The 19842-nt window shown below is 26.1% G+C and overlaps 1 protein-coding gene and 3 pseudogenes across 1 annotated transcript; 1 reads left to right on the top strand and 3 right to left on the bottom strand.

Annotated features, from left to right (window-relative positions):
* Positions 1–2775: 2775 nt before the first annotated feature.
* On the bottom strand, positions 2776–4898 carry LOC132936257 (uncharacterized; annotated as a pseudogene).
* Positions 4899–14199: 9301 nt separating this feature from the next.
* Positions 14200–16433, bottom strand: LOC132938597 (uncharacterized). The gene is made up of 3 exons (XM_061005522.1): positions 15618–16433; positions 15176–15561; positions 14200–14422 (listed from the first exon to the last, which is right to left on the bottom strand). Exons 1-3 carry the CDS (start codon positions 16431–16433, stop codon positions 14200–14202), a joined length of 1425 nt encoding a protein of 474 aa, XP_060861505.1.
* Positions 16434–16699: 266 nt separating this feature from the next.
* Positions 16700–18119, bottom strand: LOC132942051 (uncharacterized; annotated as a pseudogene).
* An 838-nt stretch (positions 18120–18957) lies between these two features.
* Positions 18958–19399, top strand: LOC132938591 (uncharacterized; annotated as a pseudogene).
* The last annotated feature ends 443 nt before the right edge of the window (positions 19400–19842 follow it).

Raw genomic sequence — 19842 nt, 5'->3', positions numbered from 1 at the left:
TCTTCGTCAGACATAGTTTTTAACTTGCTTACATCATACAAAAATCCAAAATTCGAATTAAAATTTTTTATTTGGTTAAATCGCTTTGACATTGACATAATCGCTAAATCCAAAATAACTAAAAAATATTGAGTGCGAAAATTTTGCTGTGGATCTTGAAGGGTTTCATCAACACTTTCATAACTAAAACATCTTTTATTTTTTCTGTAACGTACTTCATTAAATGTAGGTTCAATCTCAATAACAACTGCTAGTTGTTTGGCAGTTTCCATTGCTTTTTCAAATCCGTTGTCTCGGTATTTTTCAAGAAATACAATAAGACCTTTAAGCATGTTAGTTGAAACATCGAATTGCATATTAGGATTTTGAAAATTTTTACTTACAATATTTACTTCTGTAAGTAGTTCATAATCAGACTTGATAAAAATTCAAAACTTCCAACTTCATTCAACAATGATAATGCTTCACTTTTAGTAATTGGGTCATCGGACCCAATTTGTCTGTAAAATTTTACTTAATGTATGCATCACATTTTTTACTTGAAAACGTATGGCTTTAACACTATTAATCCGGCTTTCCCATCTGGTCTCGGACCATTGTTTTACAGTGTATAGATTACAGTGAGATTTAAATATGTCCCATCTATGAGTAGACGCTGAAAATAAATTATATATTCTACCAAGATATCCAAAAACTACTAAACATAAAATGTCATTTTCCTCAAAATGGCATGGAGGGAAATTTCTGCGTTTTTTCTTAGGACGGCAGTATACTTAGAATTTTCATAAACAAAATTACAAACATTATTTTTATTTATTACTTCTTGTCTTCTTATTTTAACACTATTTACTATATTACAGTATTTAATGACATAATGAAGCCATGAAGGTAATATTTATTTATTAATTCGTATATTATATTTTATTATTATTAAATAAGACTCACCAATGTTTCTTAGTTGTCAACACTTAAATGTGAATACAGCAACGAAAACAACTGACGTCTGTCGAGCACTCGAGCATTCGTACAAATAATAAAATAATGATCACATAATTCTACCATTCACAGGAAAAAGAAATTATATCAAACTATCGTAACATTATTATATATTATGTTATACTAAATTAGAAGGATTTTAGTTAATATTAATAGTTAATATTATTGGAAAATCTAATTATAGATTAATATTATTAAGACTTATGAACTATTCTATTATTATCAACCGGTCACAACCCACAGGTACGTCTATATTATAATAATGACTTCAAGTTTGTTTTGACTACGTTGTCGATCAACCGTGCGTTTGTAAATAATAAAATCAATGATTATAAATTATAATATAACACAACAAAAAATTCCCATTTCATGGCCGTACCCAATATTCTTTATAGACGATTTTATGAGTTACGAGAAATATAATATTATAATATCAACGTTTTATATTATTTTAACATTTTGATAGGTACCCCTAGACCCTAGGCCATAAAATCGCGAGGCCCCGTGCAATTGCACTTTATGCACACCCCTCGCGCCGGCACTGGTTATATTTATATATATATACTGATTTTATACGAAACATATACGTCAAATCTATACGTAGGTTATACGATCAATAAACGTATAAACTTAATGTTTATTAAACGTATAATATTCGTGAAATATCTGTCTTTTGACCCAAAAATATGCCACAGTTAAACTATTCTTAAACTAAATATGTACGTATAATATACGTAGGGTTAGTTTAATGTATACGTATATTATACGTTTTATATTCGTATAAATGTTTACTGGGGCCATCTTCGTATTCGAATTTTATACAAATAAAAACTATACTTTTGTTCTTCATGTAATACGGCTTATTGAAGCGGTTTACAACAAAACTACCTATTATACAAATTGTAGACGAGAACTTTTTTAACAATCGCAAGAAATCCGATTTTTGATATCGTATTCCAATCGTCCAATATCACATGGTAAATTAACACGGTTTTTAAAATTTTTTATCGATTAATTATTCAACTAATTTATAAAAATATCGAAATTCGGGTTTCTTACAATTGTTAAAAAAGTTCTTCTCTAAAATTTTTGTAATAGGTAGTTTTGCTGTAAACCGCTTCAATAAGCCGTATTACTGGAATTACGAAACCATGTTTTTATGCCATATTTTGTCTTCTATAGTGCGCCCTCTTCGTATTCGAATTTTATACAAATAAAAACTATACTTTTGTTCTTCGTGTAATACGGCTTATTGAAGTGGTTTACAACAAAACTACCTATTATACAAATTGTAGACGAGAACTTTTTTAACAATCGTAAGAAATCCGATTTTTGATATCGTATTCCAATCGTCCAATATCACATGGTAAATTAACACGGTTTTTAAAATTTTTTATCGATTAATTATTCAACTAATTTATAAAAATATCGAAATTCGGGTTTCTTACGATTGTTAAAAAAGTTCTTCTCTACAATTTTTGTAATACGTAGTTTTGCTGTAAACCGCTTCAATAAGCCGTATTACTTGAATTATCGAACTATTTGGGTATGATAAAAATACTAATTATTGCGATATCGGAATAATTAATAATTATATAAAAAAAAATTAATATTAAATGTCATAATATAATAATTATATTACAATCGTTTGAATGAATAAATTATTATTACAATAATTAAAATATAAACTATGGTATCGGAGTATTTTGTAAAAAAAAAAATAAACAAAATTAATTCAAATGTTATAACATTTATTGAACGTATTGTACACAAATTACAAATATTTAATTATTACTATTTACTAACGAAATGTCATATTATAATCGTTTAAATTACTAAAAATTACATAATTATTAACTGTACAAATAACTATAAATTATTATATAAATATTAAAATATTAAATAAATTAAATATTAAATACACATAAATCATTTAAATTTCTAAGTCTTATATTTAACAAATGCGTGGATACGATAAAATCTGTATTCTTAAAAAATAAAGTATAACTACCTACTATTAGTATGAAAAAATGTATAAGAGATTTAAATTTACATGTATAAATGTAATTATAAATTATAAAGTAAAGTTTAGTGTTTTGGTGGAGCAATGGGCACAGGACAATAGCCCTAATTTATATTTTCTAAAGCTGAAATTTTTTTTTTTTTTTTTATACAGAATTTTAGACTCGCGTATAATATTATAACAGCTATTATAATGATTAAATATTTGTTTGTATATACAAATTCATACGTCTTATTTAATAATATTGAATTTAGTAATTCATCTTGTGTATTTAACTTTGAAATGATTTTTAAAAAAGCTTCTTTGTCGAATTTTAAATTTTTTATTTCATCTAAATGAATTGGTTTTGGATAACGTTGATTAAGTGTAATATTGCAACATGAATCATTTAAAATACTTAACTCTAAAGGTAGTGTTGCAAAAGACGATTCTACTGTTTGCTCTGTTATTAATACGCCTTTAGAAGTATGAGCTTGACACCCAGCTTTCAGAAATAATTTGCCAGAACTTTTCAATGTAATTTTACGAATAAAAGATCGATTATTACAAATTATTGTAATTGTTGTAGGCTTTTCACACACAAAGTAACAATTATTTTTGAAAAACGATGGGTACCATAATTCTTTTTTAAATTCAGTGATATAAGTATCACATTGCGTAGGTTTAGTTATAGAATTTTTTAATATTTCTGTTACACAAGTGGGATCAGTATCACTATTGTGTAACATTTCATTGAAACCACAAACAAAAATGTCGGAAACTATTAAACAGTTATTGATATTTGACCAAATAAAATATTTTGTCACTATATCATCTGTTAATAAGTACGTTGGATTTTCAGCGATATGCATAAATTGCCCGTGTTCATTAATTGGAACGTATATTGGTATAATGTAATACAATTTGAAAATTTCACCGATACATAGTGGAATTTTTATTGAAAATATTATTCTATCGTTCATTGGGTGAAGGTCTATATGTAATATTTTGTATATTTCTTGTATATTATTTTCATTAAATTTGATAGGGATTTGTAAATTTTCAGGTAGAATATTTTCTATTTGTTTTATTTCTGACAACAACTGATCTGGTGTAATTATAAAAACATCTAATTTATTTGTTTGAACGTTTGATATCATTCTTTGTAACCTCGTTACAAATATATCTAATTCAAATATATTATTTTCAATTAGGGATATTAATCTTAGAACAATAATTTGTTTTTTTTCGTCTATTAATTCAATATTTATGTTGTTAATAGTGGTTTCAATTTTTTAATATTTTTGTCAAATAACAATTTATTGTCATTAAATGTTGTTATGGTCTCATTGAAATTTGTTATTGTGCTACTTTAAATAGAGACTTTGTCTTGAACTATGTGTATCATATCTTTTTGATCATTCTCTAATTTGTTAATCGAACTATCATACCTCCGTACATCGTCAGCATCGGCAATACCAAACATCCATCGTAGTGCCGAACCTCCAGACTCAAATGATCGCTTAACCTTTTTTCTATACCTAGCCATTTGCCTAATTACCTGTATATCTAAATTTATTTTTTTTAAATGCTTCTCTAAGTTTTTTATAGTTATTTGGTAAGTGTTATTAATTGCATATGTGTCAATTGTTTTTAACATACTCCTTATATCACTAAGGCTATTTATTAAATATTTTAAATCTATAAATGTATTAATGGTCCAACTACTTTTACATAATTTACCTTCCCCTAATATCTCGTGCTGGAACCCCGGACTATTGGTGGTTAGAGTGAGGTTGAAAAATGCATTGTCTTGATTTTCACTGGATATAATATGATTGATCAGCAGAAACTGTAATAGCATGGTACGACAAATCAAGTTCCAGACATCCATTTTCATTGTAATACTCTGATGAACATTTAACACAATTATAATATTATTAATAATAGAAAAAAAAATCAATATGAATTTATAATATTGGTACTTACTTTGTTTAGTAGTTTGACGTTACACTATAGATATTTGACTATATTGTATTGCAACAAGTATGATAGGTGTAAAAAAATATAAATGTAAATAATAAGTAACTCTATGTTTGTATTTCACAAGAGGCAGTTATTTGCTCAAAAATTACAAGTATCCACAGCAGCTCTGCTATACTCAGAACTGATATAATTACTGTGTTTGTTATGAAATTGGTAATTAAAAATTATAATTATAGCTAAAAATTGTTGACCTGGTAATACTACGACCGACTGACTTGATTCGGGTTTGTGTGTTGTCACGACAGTGCTCCGTGTCACAAACAAAAACTCTTATTCAGCAGATCCCACGGTTGCAGCATCGTCCAACACACTATCTATGTTTTATAATTACAATAAATGTCATGACTTTGATTTAGTTTGTTTATGAATATCAGGACGCGTCCGTCGAACGTCTTGTTCTAGTTTCATTAGTGTATTTAGTTGATACGTGACGCGCGATGTAAGTAGATATAAGTCAAATGTGACATTGTAATGTGCAAATACAGTGGATATATTATTAACTTTGATCTGTAATTTTTATTGTTTAAACATTTATATACTTACAAAGTTACAAATATGTTTAAAACAAATAATCAACCACATCATTTATATGTATTGACCAATCGGTTAAAAGTTAATCTACGAGAAGCAATACAAATGCTTAAAAATCCGAACAAAATATCAAACAGTGTTGAATGTTCAAAACTTGAGCCACAGCCAGGTAAGTGGTATAATTGTACAGAACATAATAACACAAAATTAATGTCAGATGGCATCGAGTGGCAAGCGAGAGGCACAAATTTATTACCTAGTGATGAAAAACCAATTATGCAAGTCGAATACTTTGCATACAAAAGTATTTTTTAAGTTGACTGGAAAATATCGATATAATGCTACTTTGATAAATTATGCACAAACTTCAAACGCAAACATTACTGACCCACCGGAAAATAAAATCCATACGCCACAGTTTGTTTCTAAAAAAAGATCCATAAAAAGTGTAATGAAACATCGTTTTAAAATATTCAAAAAATTAACTAATGAAGAAATAGTGAATGATCAATCTAATATTGAACCAATTAGGTAATATAACGCCTATTTTTTAAAATTATAAAATATTATTATATACTACCATTTTTTTTAGAAACATCAATTTTGACCCACGTACTTTAGGAGCTGACTTTTCCCTTCCAGGTACTTCATCATCTATTTCTACACCACATTGGTAATAAACTATTTATTTTATACTACATAATTATGTTCTACCTTTAAGTTATCTATTACCTATACTCATTCATCGTTTTACAGCTCTGCTGTCCACCCATTCCAATATTTTAAGCATGTTTTACACGAACATGATGTAATTGAGTCGTCTGCTTTTGAAGCTAATGCATCTCCGAAGATATCATTTGAAGTACCAGATAAGTATGCACTATATTATACTTGTATTATATACAGTGACACAACTAGGGCTAAAACACCACACCGGTCATTTTCAGCGGTAAAAACACGTCCACGGAAAACAAACAAAACGGCATCAAAAAGTGGTTTTAGAGTAAAAATACTTATTATGAAACTTATAGAGAACAATATTTCGGAGGGAACCTCATTTGTGTTTTTTGAAATATTAACTATTTTTTTGTTTATATATAATTTATAGCCACTTGCGCTATACGTGTAATCAAAAAAATTATTTTTATTTTTTAATACTAAAAATAAAAAATTATAAATTTGATTTGAATTTTTTGAATAGTAAATTTGTGAATCTGACTATAAAAACGATTTGGATGGTAAAAACATTTATCTAAGTCAAGTAGTTTATATTTTATAGTTTTTTAAAATATCAATATTTTTTTGATTAAATTAATTTGGAACTCAATAACTTTTTTAAAAATATTATTCTTGGAAATTTACAAACATTAGTAAATAGTTTAAGAAATATACCCTTAAACTATTTATTAATCATATAATTTTATCAATTTTTGTCATACGTTTAAGTAGCATAGATTTTTTTTTGTCAGTTCTTTCAGTTACAGCCTGTATATATAATTTTTTTATATTGTTTTATTACGACTTGAAATTATGTATAAGATTATTTTCAAAAAAGTTAAAATTGTAATGATTACCTACCTTGTATTTTAAATATGTATTTACCTACAAAATTCTACCAATGTATTATGTAATTGAATTTTAGAAATGTTGGAGAAAGTAACAAGATCTCAGGCAAAATCTCAAGTTTGGCATACTGAAAGAAAACATCGTCTAATAGCCTCAAAGTTTGGGAAAATATGTAAGATGAGGCCTAATACTTCGTGTAAGAATACAGTGCATGAATTATTATACGGAAACATGAACCATAAAATAAAGGCAATTGAATATGGAAGAGTTATGGAGCCATTCGCGAAATTACAATTTGAAAAAAAATTTGGATTTAATATCGACCCAGCTGGTCTGTTTGTAGATGATAAAATACCTTATTTGGCTGCAAGTCCAGGTAAGAATTATAATTTTATAAATATTTTTTAGAATGCACGTTACATTACAGTAATTATAATATTACAGTATATTTAATATATGTATATATTTATAATAATAAATAAGTTATACTTGTACAAATATCTTGTTTTTAGATGGACTTTTAGGTAAAAATTATATTATTGAAATAAAATGTCCTTTTTCCGCTCGTGAATATTATGATATATTTGAAGCAATCCGAGAAGGAAAAGTAATAATCAATGTACCTATGTCTTAAATATTTAATTTCGTTTTCAACACATTTAAATATTGTTGTAGATTACTTATTGTAAAGTTGACAAAAATAATAAAGTAAAACTAAAAAAAAATAGTGATTACTTTTATCAAATCCAGGGACAGTTGCACATCACAAAAAGATCAACGTGTTATTTTTTTATGTACACTGAAAACTGGAATTGTATGGTTGAAATTCCATATGAAAATCAATTTTGAGACAATATGGTAGACCATTTATGCACGTACGTATTAAAAATAATTTTTCAATAATTATTAAATCTGTAGGTAACATTTAAATTTGATTCAGATTTTATACCAAGTGTTTGCTACCTGAAATAGTGAACCCCAAATTCGGTAAAAGATTTTTAATAAGTGATATTGCTGAGCCAAAACATATAAAGGAAAGACAACAAATTATTTTTAAAAAAAAACAGCTCCAACCAAACAATCGTGTTAATAAAATAATGTACCATTTATACAGAACTATTAATAAATAAACCTTTTATAAGTGGTTTTATATATTGTATACATCAATTATCCATCAATCATCAATATAGACATATAGTAGTTAAATCGACAATCAAAAGAAATTGGTTTTAATTAATTATAGGTTTATTAGGTATACCTACCTTTATTTTATTATTTTTTTTAAATAATAAGTTATCTGTTTCTATTCCAAAAAAAATGCCAAATTATTACCATAAAAGGTTTATAATACAGTTTTTTTATTTAATTTTATTATAGGTATTATACCTAGATGATATTTAAATGAGTAATATTTCAATAAATACAAAACAAGCTATGTTTTAATACAGATTCTACGTTATTTATATTGCTACATATATTAAAGGAGTGAATTGCATTATAAAATATAATCGTTAATTCATGGTTACTCGAGGGTATTTAAAATGCCGAGTATAGCGTGTTAGTACATTAGAAATATATAGGTCGTCGGCCTAAATACGCATAGGGTAAAGTGTACAGTAGTTATAGGCACTGGTATAGTTATTGGCACTACGAAAGTATTTTATTTTTAATTAATGAGCATTTTGACTTTTAAATGATTTTTTTTTATATATATCTGGCTAAACTGATTATGTCGTGTAATCAAGTGTTCCCGTCGATAATAATATATCGTTAATTTAGTTATTATCAAAGTTTTCAATCGTCTCAGAGATCTCAAATATTTGGTAAGAATTTACTGTTTTTATTAGTAGACTATACTTAGGAAATAAGCTCTAAATTTAGTTATAACTACTCTAAGTATTAGCATGATGTATATTTTAGTTCCTAAGAACATTTTTCATCAATCAATACAATATTCAATAATTTATTTTTATTATTTTTGAGAAAAATTGGTATGCCAATAACTGATATGTACATATTGGAATTTTTTGTTATTGGCATAGGGTGCCAATTATTGAAATGGACATAAAATGTATTAATTTATTTATTGGCACTTACTTTAAAAAGTATAGAACCTGAGTAAAATTTAACTTGACTGGTCATTAAATATTGCTTATTCTTAAACAATAATGTGTTATTGTTATTTATAGAAATGCCAAAAAAAAAAGAGAACATTTTTCTCAGTCAAATTTGACTGCTGCTGTTGAAGCAGTAGTTAATGAAGGTATGTCAAAAAAGTCTGCAGCAAAAAAGTTTTCTGTATGAAGATCTACATTACAACACAGGCTTAAAAATCCTGATCAAAAAGTGTCATGTGGACCAGCTCCAGTATTATCCGAGGAAGAAGAAAAAACATTAGAAAAATGGATACTGGAAAGTAGTCGAAAAGGATTTCCACAAAGAAAAGATGATCTTTTAGTTAGTGTAAAACAATATCTGGACAAAAATGAGCGAACTACTATTTTTAAAAATAATTATCCTGGTAATTTTGTGATTTTAAATAAATTTTTATATTATTATCACCATATTCTTTTTATAGGTATTGGATGGTACAAATCTTTCATGAAGCGTCATCCAAATATATCTGTCAGGATATAAAAAAATGGTTTGAAGGTATTAAACAGTATTTAAAAGAAGAAGGTTTATTTGATATATTGAGTGATCCAACAAGAATTTTTAATGGCGATGAAACAGGATTTTCCTTGTGTCCCAAAACAAAAGCAGTTTTAGCTCCCAAGGGCTGTAAAGATGTATATGAAGTCTCAGTAGGGAATTCAAAAGAAAATTTAACCGTTATGTTTGTATTTAGTGCAGCTGGAGTGATGTGTCACCCGGTGGTTGTATATAATTACAAGAGAATTCCTCAAAATATTTTGAACTCAGTACCGTCTAACTGGGGAATTGGTCTGTCTGACAGTGGTTGGATGAAATCAGAAACATTTTATGAGTTTATTGCTAATATTTTTCATCCTTTTTTACTACAAAATAACATAAAACTACCTGTAATTTTATTTGTTGATGGCCATAAAAGTCATCTCACATATCAACTCAGTACACTTTATTCTGACTTACAAATTATTTTAGTTGCACTATACCCTAATTCTACTAGGATATTACAGCCAGCCGACGTAGCTGCTTTTCGCCCACTCAAAGAAGGTTGGAAAAAAGGAGTATTTGAGTGGAGGAAACAAAATTGTTCAATGGCGGCTGTAACTAAAGTAGATTTTGCTCCAATTTTACAAAATGTTATTAAAGAAACCATTACACCAGACATTCTAAAAAATGGATTTAGAGCTTGTGGACTATACCCATGGAATCCAAATAATATAAATTTTGATAAATGTCTTGGCAAAAATCTAGTAGCTGCAGTTGATGAGCCTTGTTTGACTGAAAATAATTTGAACTTTGATAAATTGTGTGATATTATTGGTCCAGAAATTGTAACAAAATGTAATACTATTAATGACTCTATAGAAATTACACCTATATCTAAAGAATTGCAAGCACTAATTAATGTGTACAATTTTTTAAAAGAGAAGTCAAATAACGAAGGTGAAATTAGTATTCAACATCAAGATGATATTATAATTGATAATCTACATCAAGATCGTATTATAATTGAAAATCTACATCATGATGATATTATAATTGATAATCTACATCAAGATCGTATTATAATTGAAAATCTACATGACAATGATATTATAATTGATAGTCTATTTCTAGATGACAGCAATCACGATAGTAATATATTTTGTGTAGATCAAAATGATATTTATGTTGAACAGAGTACAAGTGCAGTTATTTTACCTGAAAATAATAATATTGATATTTCAATTACAACTGATAAAAATGTATTGCAAGAAGACAAAATTATCACACCACGTGCTAACATAAAAAACCTTCAGGTGTCTCCAATTGACACTTGTCTAATATGGCCAATAACTCCAGAACGTAAGGGTAAGAGAAATACTGAGCGGGTTCCATTTGTTATTTCTTCTTATAAGTGGCAAAGACTGTATGAAAAAAAAGAACAATCAAAAAGAAGCATTATTGAACAAAAATAAAACAGGAAAAAACAAAGACTGGAGAATAAATTAACGAAAACTAAAATTGTGCCTGTAACTAAAAACATTTCAAGAAAAAATGTTGTCAGAAATATTTTTAAACCATTGGCTTCAAATAAAAAACCAGCTGAAACTATCACTAGTGGACTTTTTGAAAATTCTAAGACAAAACAATTTTCTGATGTTTTGACGTTAAACACAGATGAATGTAGTAATAAGTCAAGTTCTTCTAGTGTTTATAAAAATACTGGACTGTGTTTTGCATGTGGGCATAGTTTAAATGATGTTGAAAATGGTTTGACTTGTGAGTTTTGTTCATACATTTATCATCTAAAATGTTTGGATAGAAACAAAATCTGTAATGAAGGATTAGAGGAATCAATTTTATTTATATGTAACTCCTGCCAAAAAAATTTAACCATCACACCAATGTGATTTATATATTTTTAGCTTAATATATTAAGATTTTTTATTCAGTTCTATACTGTCAATATTTTTAAATTTTGTTGAGTAGGTATGAAACTTAAATTATTTAATTGTGTTTTATTTAATTGTTGACTATTAAATTTAAGAAAATGTTAAGACTTAAATGAGTGATAATAAAACATAAGACTGTTTTAATTATAACTAGGTAGGTAAATAAATATTTTAAACTTTGTACCTAATGTATTTTATTATTTCTTTTTATTATAATCAAAAACTTTGTTTTTTTTTACTTTATTAAGTTCTAAACTGTTAATATTTTTTTATTTTTGTTATACAAATTAAATCATGTAATTGTTTTTAGTTTATTAAGTCCTATATTGTTAATATTTTTAAATTTTGTTAAGTATGAAACTTAAATAATTTAATTGTGTTTTATTTAATTGTGAACTATAAAAGAAAATGATAATACTTAAATGAGTGATAATAAAACATAAGACTGTTTTAATTATAACTAGGTAAATAAATATTTTAAACTTTGTACCTAATGTATTTTATTATTTCTTCTTATTATAATCAAAAACTTTGTTTTTTTTACTTTATTAAGTTCTAAACTGTTAATATTTTTATATTTTATTATACAAATTAAATCATGTAATTGTTTTTAGTTTATTAAGTTCTATATTGTTAATATTTTTAAATTTTGTTAAGTATGAAACTTAAATAATATAATTGTGTTTTATTTAATTGTGAACTATAAAAGTCAAAAGAAAATGATAATACTTAAATGAGTGATAATAAAACATAAGACTGTTTTAATTATAACCAAATAAATATTTTAAACTTTAAAATGTATTTTATTATTTCTTCTTATTATAATCAAATATTTTAACTAAATTATTAGGTACCTGCCTATTAAAGTTGTTTAGCATAATTATTATTTCTGCTAGATGTACTAATTTTAGTTTTTTATAATAGGCATCTGTTTGATTCCTCACCACAATAGAGTACTACATATTGTGATTAAATAAAATGTTATGAATTTTAGAATGAGTTACCTAATTGAAGCAAATAGGTAGTTAAATAATAAATTATAAAATATCTTTACAACACAATTAATTAGTTCATTAGTTGTTTTATTAAGAATTATAAACTAAATATGTATATTTTTCTACAGTTAGGTGTAGTTTAAACTTTGTTTGGTGCTTATACCTATATGTGTTTTCTAATTATTATTTGTTATACCTAAGTAGTAGTAACTATCTATCTAAAATATAGTATAAGTAGGTAGTTTTATTTATTAATTTAACCAAATGAATCGGTAAAACTATTAAATTACATACATAATTTAAGAGGATGCCAATAACAGAAATTATAAAACCAATAACACAATTGTAGGTGCCAATAACTATAATTTTCAGTTTTTTTATACTTAATGGTAAATAAAAAAAAAAGTATTTAATATTTATATATAATAATCATAAGGTAAAATTGATAACAATTTGCTAAATCATTGAAAATGATAATACAAGTTTTAACTATGTTTAAGTCTGAAATATCATGGAATCAAATATACACTTTTCTAAAGAGTGCCAATAACTGTATACTTTACCCTATACTACTGTCGTCAACTACATTTGACGCGTAATGCTCAACACGACGGTCTTTAGAATAATAATGTGCGTCTCCCGCGACTACGACGTAAGGACCCCGTCACGGAGATAATGGGCGTGGTTACGGCCTGCCGCGACGGCGGTGATATGACGAACAACGCCATCTCTGGAGCGTTGCACGCGTACAGGTTTTGGTGTGACATCCTCTTAAGGCAGGGATAGCCGAACGTGTAATAAAAACTATAAAAAATAAAATGTACAAACATTTTACATCAACAGGTTCATGGAATTGATACAATTCAATTTCAAAATTAGTATATAATTATAATAACACAAAACATTCAACAATAAAATGTACACCACACGAAGCTCGGACCAAGCCGATTACAATAAATAAAAAAAAAATACAAATTAGTACATCAAAAAAATTTAAATTTAAAATTAATGATAAAGTAAGAATATCAAAGTATAAACATAATTTTAGTAAAGGTTATACACCAAATTGGACAACAGAAGTTTTCACTATCTCTAAAGTTTTAAATACAGATCCATTAACGTATTACCAAAAGACAGTTTAAATAATTTAATATTAGGAAATTTGTATGTAAAAGAATTAAAAAAAACATTTTTTCCCGATACCTTTCTCATTGAACGTGTAATAAAAAAACATAAAAACAAATAATATGTTAAATGGTTAGGTTTTGACAATAGCCATAATTCGTGGGTAAATGTAAACGACACTTTAAAATAGCTAATAAGTGGATTTGTAATTAAACGAAATATATCAATCAATCAATACCTATTGTTCAGATTTTATAAACCATCTCATCATTACAATGTACGGTATTGATCCAATTTTTATGATCGATTAATTTATTTTATTTTTAATAACTGTATACTAAATGCTGTATATACTTCATAATTGTATTAAATCTGATAGACGTTTAACCACTAAGCCTCTAGCAATTTTCCAATCCTTATACAACTTTACGTTACAGTTATCACGTTTTAAAATACAGCAACCTCTATCTAAATCAAAATACAGTTCCCTAAGATTTTCAATATCGATTTCCATCAGATTTGGTATTTTAGGTTCGGATCGAATATTTGGTTTTACATAAAGTATAGGTTTGTGCATTCTGAAAAAAAATATAATGTTATACAGCTTATGTCGTATAGTTAGTTGTTTAAATATGAATTTTGAAATGATAATAAAAATTAATTAATGTTTTGTTGTATTATTTGTATGTTTTTTTTATTTGATCTATATTTAATTTACTTAGTATTAATTTTTACATTTTTTTTTACATATTATTCACTTTTATTCGATTAAAAATAAAATACAATATGTACTATTTTTTTAAAAGATAGTGTCCATATGCAATAGTATTAATTCTTTTATCATCATTAGCACTAAGAGCAATTTTCTTTACAGATTTAGAATAAACAAAATGGTTTTTTGACTGTATAAAATTCATAGTTTTACATATTTTTTGATCAGATAAATTATTGGTATAAGCATTTAATATTTCCAAATATTCGTTGAATTTCATGTGTTTATCAATTACATACTTTTTACACCTTAAGCTTTTTTTACTTCTTCGTTATTTATTTTATATGCATAAAGTTTAGGACGTAAAGCAATGAATTCTAATAATATTTCAGACTTCATTTCATCTTTAAATTTCCCTGGTTGATTTTTTCTAAGATCACTGAAACAATAGTAATTTTTAGGATAGTTTGAAGTATCAAAGTAAAAAAACAATTTATGTTTTATGTCATCGAAAAAGTTTAAAGTTCTAATTTCATAAACTAGTGAATCAGTATCTGAATATACAATATCAATTTTATTTCCATACACGTTTTTCATTATATTATAATGAAAATGATACATTATCGTTTTTGAAATATCTAATATTGCAAATCCAACATAAATAGGTTTATCAAACTTAATTTTTTCTTTATTCGTATGAATTGCCATTAATTTTTTTGAGTAAATTGTTCTATCTTTAAATGTTACTTTACACATTAAACGATGAGCTTTTTTCTCGTTAGAAACTAGTGTCATTAACATCCGTTTTCTAACATTTTCCATACATTTTCCAAACACACTGTTAACCAATAACTTCCAAAATTGACGTTCAAACTCATTTTGTGACTTTACCCTCATATTTGTACATAACTCAATATATGGTGCCATCCATTTTGATTGCGAAAAACGAAGAATCCTATGAACTTTTTTACTTTTAATCCATTGGCAATGGCTTGTTTTAAATTTCTATAATGAACTACATAATTAAATTTTGATTCTAAAGTTGTTAAAAGTTTTTTTACTTTAGAATTTGGTGGACATTTATTTTCTGGTAAAAATGGAAAATCGTTATGATTTTTATGTAATTGTTTAGGGTAAATAACATCTACTTCTAAAATATAACCATATTCAGCATCATCTTCAATTTGTGTTATATCTATAGATAAATCGTCAAACCATTCAAAATTTTTATAAGGTAAAGCGGATAGCATAGACTTTCCATATAGATTTACACAGTCCAGGTAAGCTAACCACGTTACAGGCTTATTCGAATCATAATTAATATTTTCGATATTAGGAATGTTTGCTTTTACATGTCTTTTAACCGAATGACAAATGCCACCGCGTAATCCATTCTCCAGAAATAATTGGAAATCGTATTGTTTAAGTCGTTCTAGTCGGACATTAGTATGTTTCAACATGCAATCAAATGCAAATCCTGGGGCGGTCATGTAATGTGAAGCATCTAATTTAAGTGTTTGTAAACAAAGATCTCTAAAATTTTCAAAAACGTCATCAAGTAAACATACATCAGTGGCTAAATATAAATCACTATATTCTCCTAATGTTTTTAAATTAAATCTTTTCCAAATCTTATGAGCATGGGTATAATCTTCGTCACTTATTTCTTCGTCTCTTAACGAATTATAAAAGGATTTTTTTGGTGGCAAACATGTTTCATTTAATTTACTAGGATGATCAATATATTCATAAGGAAACACACCTTTACGTGTAACTAAATTTAAAGTCGACAGAGAAAATATTTTTAAGGTTTCCCTAAATCTAGTTTTATCATCAGATAAATAATTATCGGCTAATGAACTAAGAGACTCTGACATAAAACGAAATGTGTCAATAAATTTTATACTAAATTTATCTTGAATTGATTTACTAAACGATATATATTTTTCTGATGAATTAGGTATTACATGAATATCATTTTCATTACAACCAAGTTCACGAACAATGAAATGACTGTCATAGGCTAAGTTATGAAAGTATATCGGTAGAAACGAAACGTTACACAATTCAAAGTTACAATTTAAACAAACAACTGATCTAAATCGTCCTGTAAAATGATTATGATCTCTTAATTTAATTAATTTATTTTTTTTAAATGATTTGGAACAGCATTCACATATTTTTGCATTTTGAAATTTAAGCTCTTCGTTATTAGTTAATTTATTCATAGGTATATTTACTTGATAAAGATTATAAACCTTTGTACCTATATCTATCATGGTCTTTAAGAAATGTTTTGCAGCATTTTGATTTCTGTAAACATGAAGTTTCGTAGGAATTTTATATTTTTATATTAAATATTTAGGTATAATATTATAATCTATTTTCACGTAATATGCATAACTCATTGGTTTATGTTTATGTGTTATCAGTGTTTTAATTTTACAATTTTGTTTGGTGAATTTAGGTTTTAAATAACATTCAAAGTCAGAATAAATTACTATCGGTATTCGTTGCGTTCTTTTAAAATTTTTAAAATAAATAAAATCATCATCATCGTCTTCAAACATTACAGGTCTTCCTAGTTTGTGCTTTCCACAATTTTTTTTATGTTTTTTTAATCCATTAACACCCCACAATTTATATTTACAAGGAGTATTACTAAAAACTGTAAAACACCTTTTACATATAATTAATTTAGATTTATGTTTTGTCTTTTGACTACGAATAAGTCTGTCGAAATTATTAATAAAACAATAATGCAATGTTTCACCACGATTAATCAAAAGCAGATCGAAATGATTTTTACTTTCTACATTATTCATATATAATGGGAAAACAACATTTGTATCATCTAAACTAAAAACATTAACTGACACATAATTTAAACGTTCAAATATTTTAATTTATTTGACTGGTGTCGGATAATCGATACAGTGAAAATTTAAATCACTTTCCTTTTCAAGCATTTTAAAATATTGTTTGTTAAATTGACTTTTATTTGAATGATTATTAAACTTAGATAAAATTGCATATTTAAAACATTTTTCATCATTGTTTTTTACATTTATAACAGCTTTCTTATTACGTATTGAGTCAGGTAAAATTAAATAACTAGATCCATTTAACGGGTTTACAATATTAATTCTTAACTGTAAGACATCAATTGAGTCTAAACTCCAACCACTCCCTCTAGTGACAAAGTCAGATTCTTCCTTAATAAGTTTATTAAACATTTTTTTTAATCAATTTTCGAAATTTGAATTTGTAAACGCTAACATATTTTCGGTTTTAAATGAAATATCTCGGCGTTCCTGTGTTAACACATGCACGTAAACACAATCAAGATACAAGTTAAATTTAATACTTGATTGCTGCGTCATTTTTTTTAATTTACAAATTATCATATCAAAACCGTAGTCAAAAAATTTGATAAAGTCTATAAAATTATAACCATTTTTTAAGACATAAGTTTTTGAACATTTTTTAAACCGATCTAACTGAATGAGTGCGCTTCCAATTATGTTCATGCGTGTTTTTTTTGTTACTAAATTTCGCTGCATTTTACTGTAATTAAATAAGAAAAAATTACATATATATATATATATATTTAAATTAAATATTAAATAGTATATGATTATCATTACAATAATTAGCATTAACCATTGAAAGATTAAGGTTTTTTATTAATTTTAAATTAATTTTTTCAGCATATTGCATGTTATTACAAGTCATAATCTAATTATAAATTATAATGTGATTTATGATAGTGATATTTATAATATATTCATGTTAAAATATTAAGTTAGGTATAACTCTATAGATAAAGGTTAATTTTCAATTTTAAAGTGCAATGCATATTTTACTTAAAATTTTCTGAAAATTATTTTTTGAACATAAGTAATTGAAAATACATTTCGTTAATATTACATCATTAACTGCGTCGTGTATAAAAGTAATATCATGGTTAAGATCACAAATTAAATCATGAGTTTCTTTCAATGATAAATATCTGCCATTTTTATTTATATAACCTAATTTATAGCTTAAAATAGTTTCATTACTTTGAAAATTAACTAATTTTAAATAAAATATTTTATTATTATGTATCAGTATCGTATGCAGTCATATTCAACATTATATAGGTATTAAGACCTAATCTCAATAAAATATTTTTATCTGAACTACCATTCCATAGTAAAATAATTGAATTTTGATTTTTAAAATTAAGATAGTTTTTTAAATAGTTTTTGGTTAAGTTCGAAGTTTTTGTTTCCATAGCTAAATTTAATTCATTCAGTATAGTTTGAAGTTGATCTAGTTTCTTTTCAAAAATGTCTAAAATATTATACACACACACACACACACACACACACATACACATTTTTAATATCAATTGAAATGTTACTTTATTTCATATATCAGCAATCGGAATCATACAAGGATATTTTTATGGATTTGATATCAAAGTTGAAAATGATGTATTGAACACATTAACAATGAAGGAAGGAAATAATTCATACACTTTTAAATATTCTGTTGCACCACACTGTGAAGACTACTACGTTATTCAGCATTACAAAATTAGTACAATTCAAGATATTCCGTCAGATGAAAGGTTAGTAAAAAACTATGGACTATAACATGTTTAAAATAAAAAATATAAAAAGTGAATTTTTATACTAGATGGAAACATGCGGAAGCTAGTATTAAAATTCATACATCTACTAGAGATACAAAAGATTCGAACATTTCAAACAAAATCAATGACGTTGTTCGTGAAATATTGGACCAGTTTTCAGCAGATCCTAAGAAAAAAATTATTAAAAATACTAAAAAATAAATTAATTACATCGATTCTTATGATAAATTATATGGGGATTCGAATGGTCACATTATTATAAGCCAAAACGGACTTTTTCCTTTAGTAAACGATGATAGAAAAACTGCGTTTTCTGCAAAACGTTCCTTTTCAAAGATATCCTTCAATACAAAACAATCTTTTTCCATTTTACAGTAGTCACTCGATAATTTGAACCTCGATAATTCGAAAAACTCCATAAATCGAACTAAACGCTAAGTCCCCTGAGAAAACCTCTATAATTAGAAAAAAATACATGTATTCCGGTCCCCTCGATAATTCGAAATGTCTGTCGGTGAGGCACACTCTACAATTAGAATTTTTTTTTCACGAATCTCTATAATTCGAATTTCTTTAAACACGATTATATGTACGTTCATATGTACATATAAGGATTATGATAGTTAAATATTATCGTAGTTTAA

This window comes from Metopolophium dirhodum, chromosome 1 (genome assembly GCF_019925205.1).
Source record: "Metopolophium dirhodum isolate CAU chromosome 1, ASM1992520v1, whole genome shotgun sequence".
Lineage (NCBI taxonomy): Eukaryota > Metazoa > Arthropoda > Insecta > Hemiptera > Aphididae > Metopolophium > Metopolophium dirhodum.
This window is presented reverse-complemented; position numbering and strand designations above follow the sequence as displayed.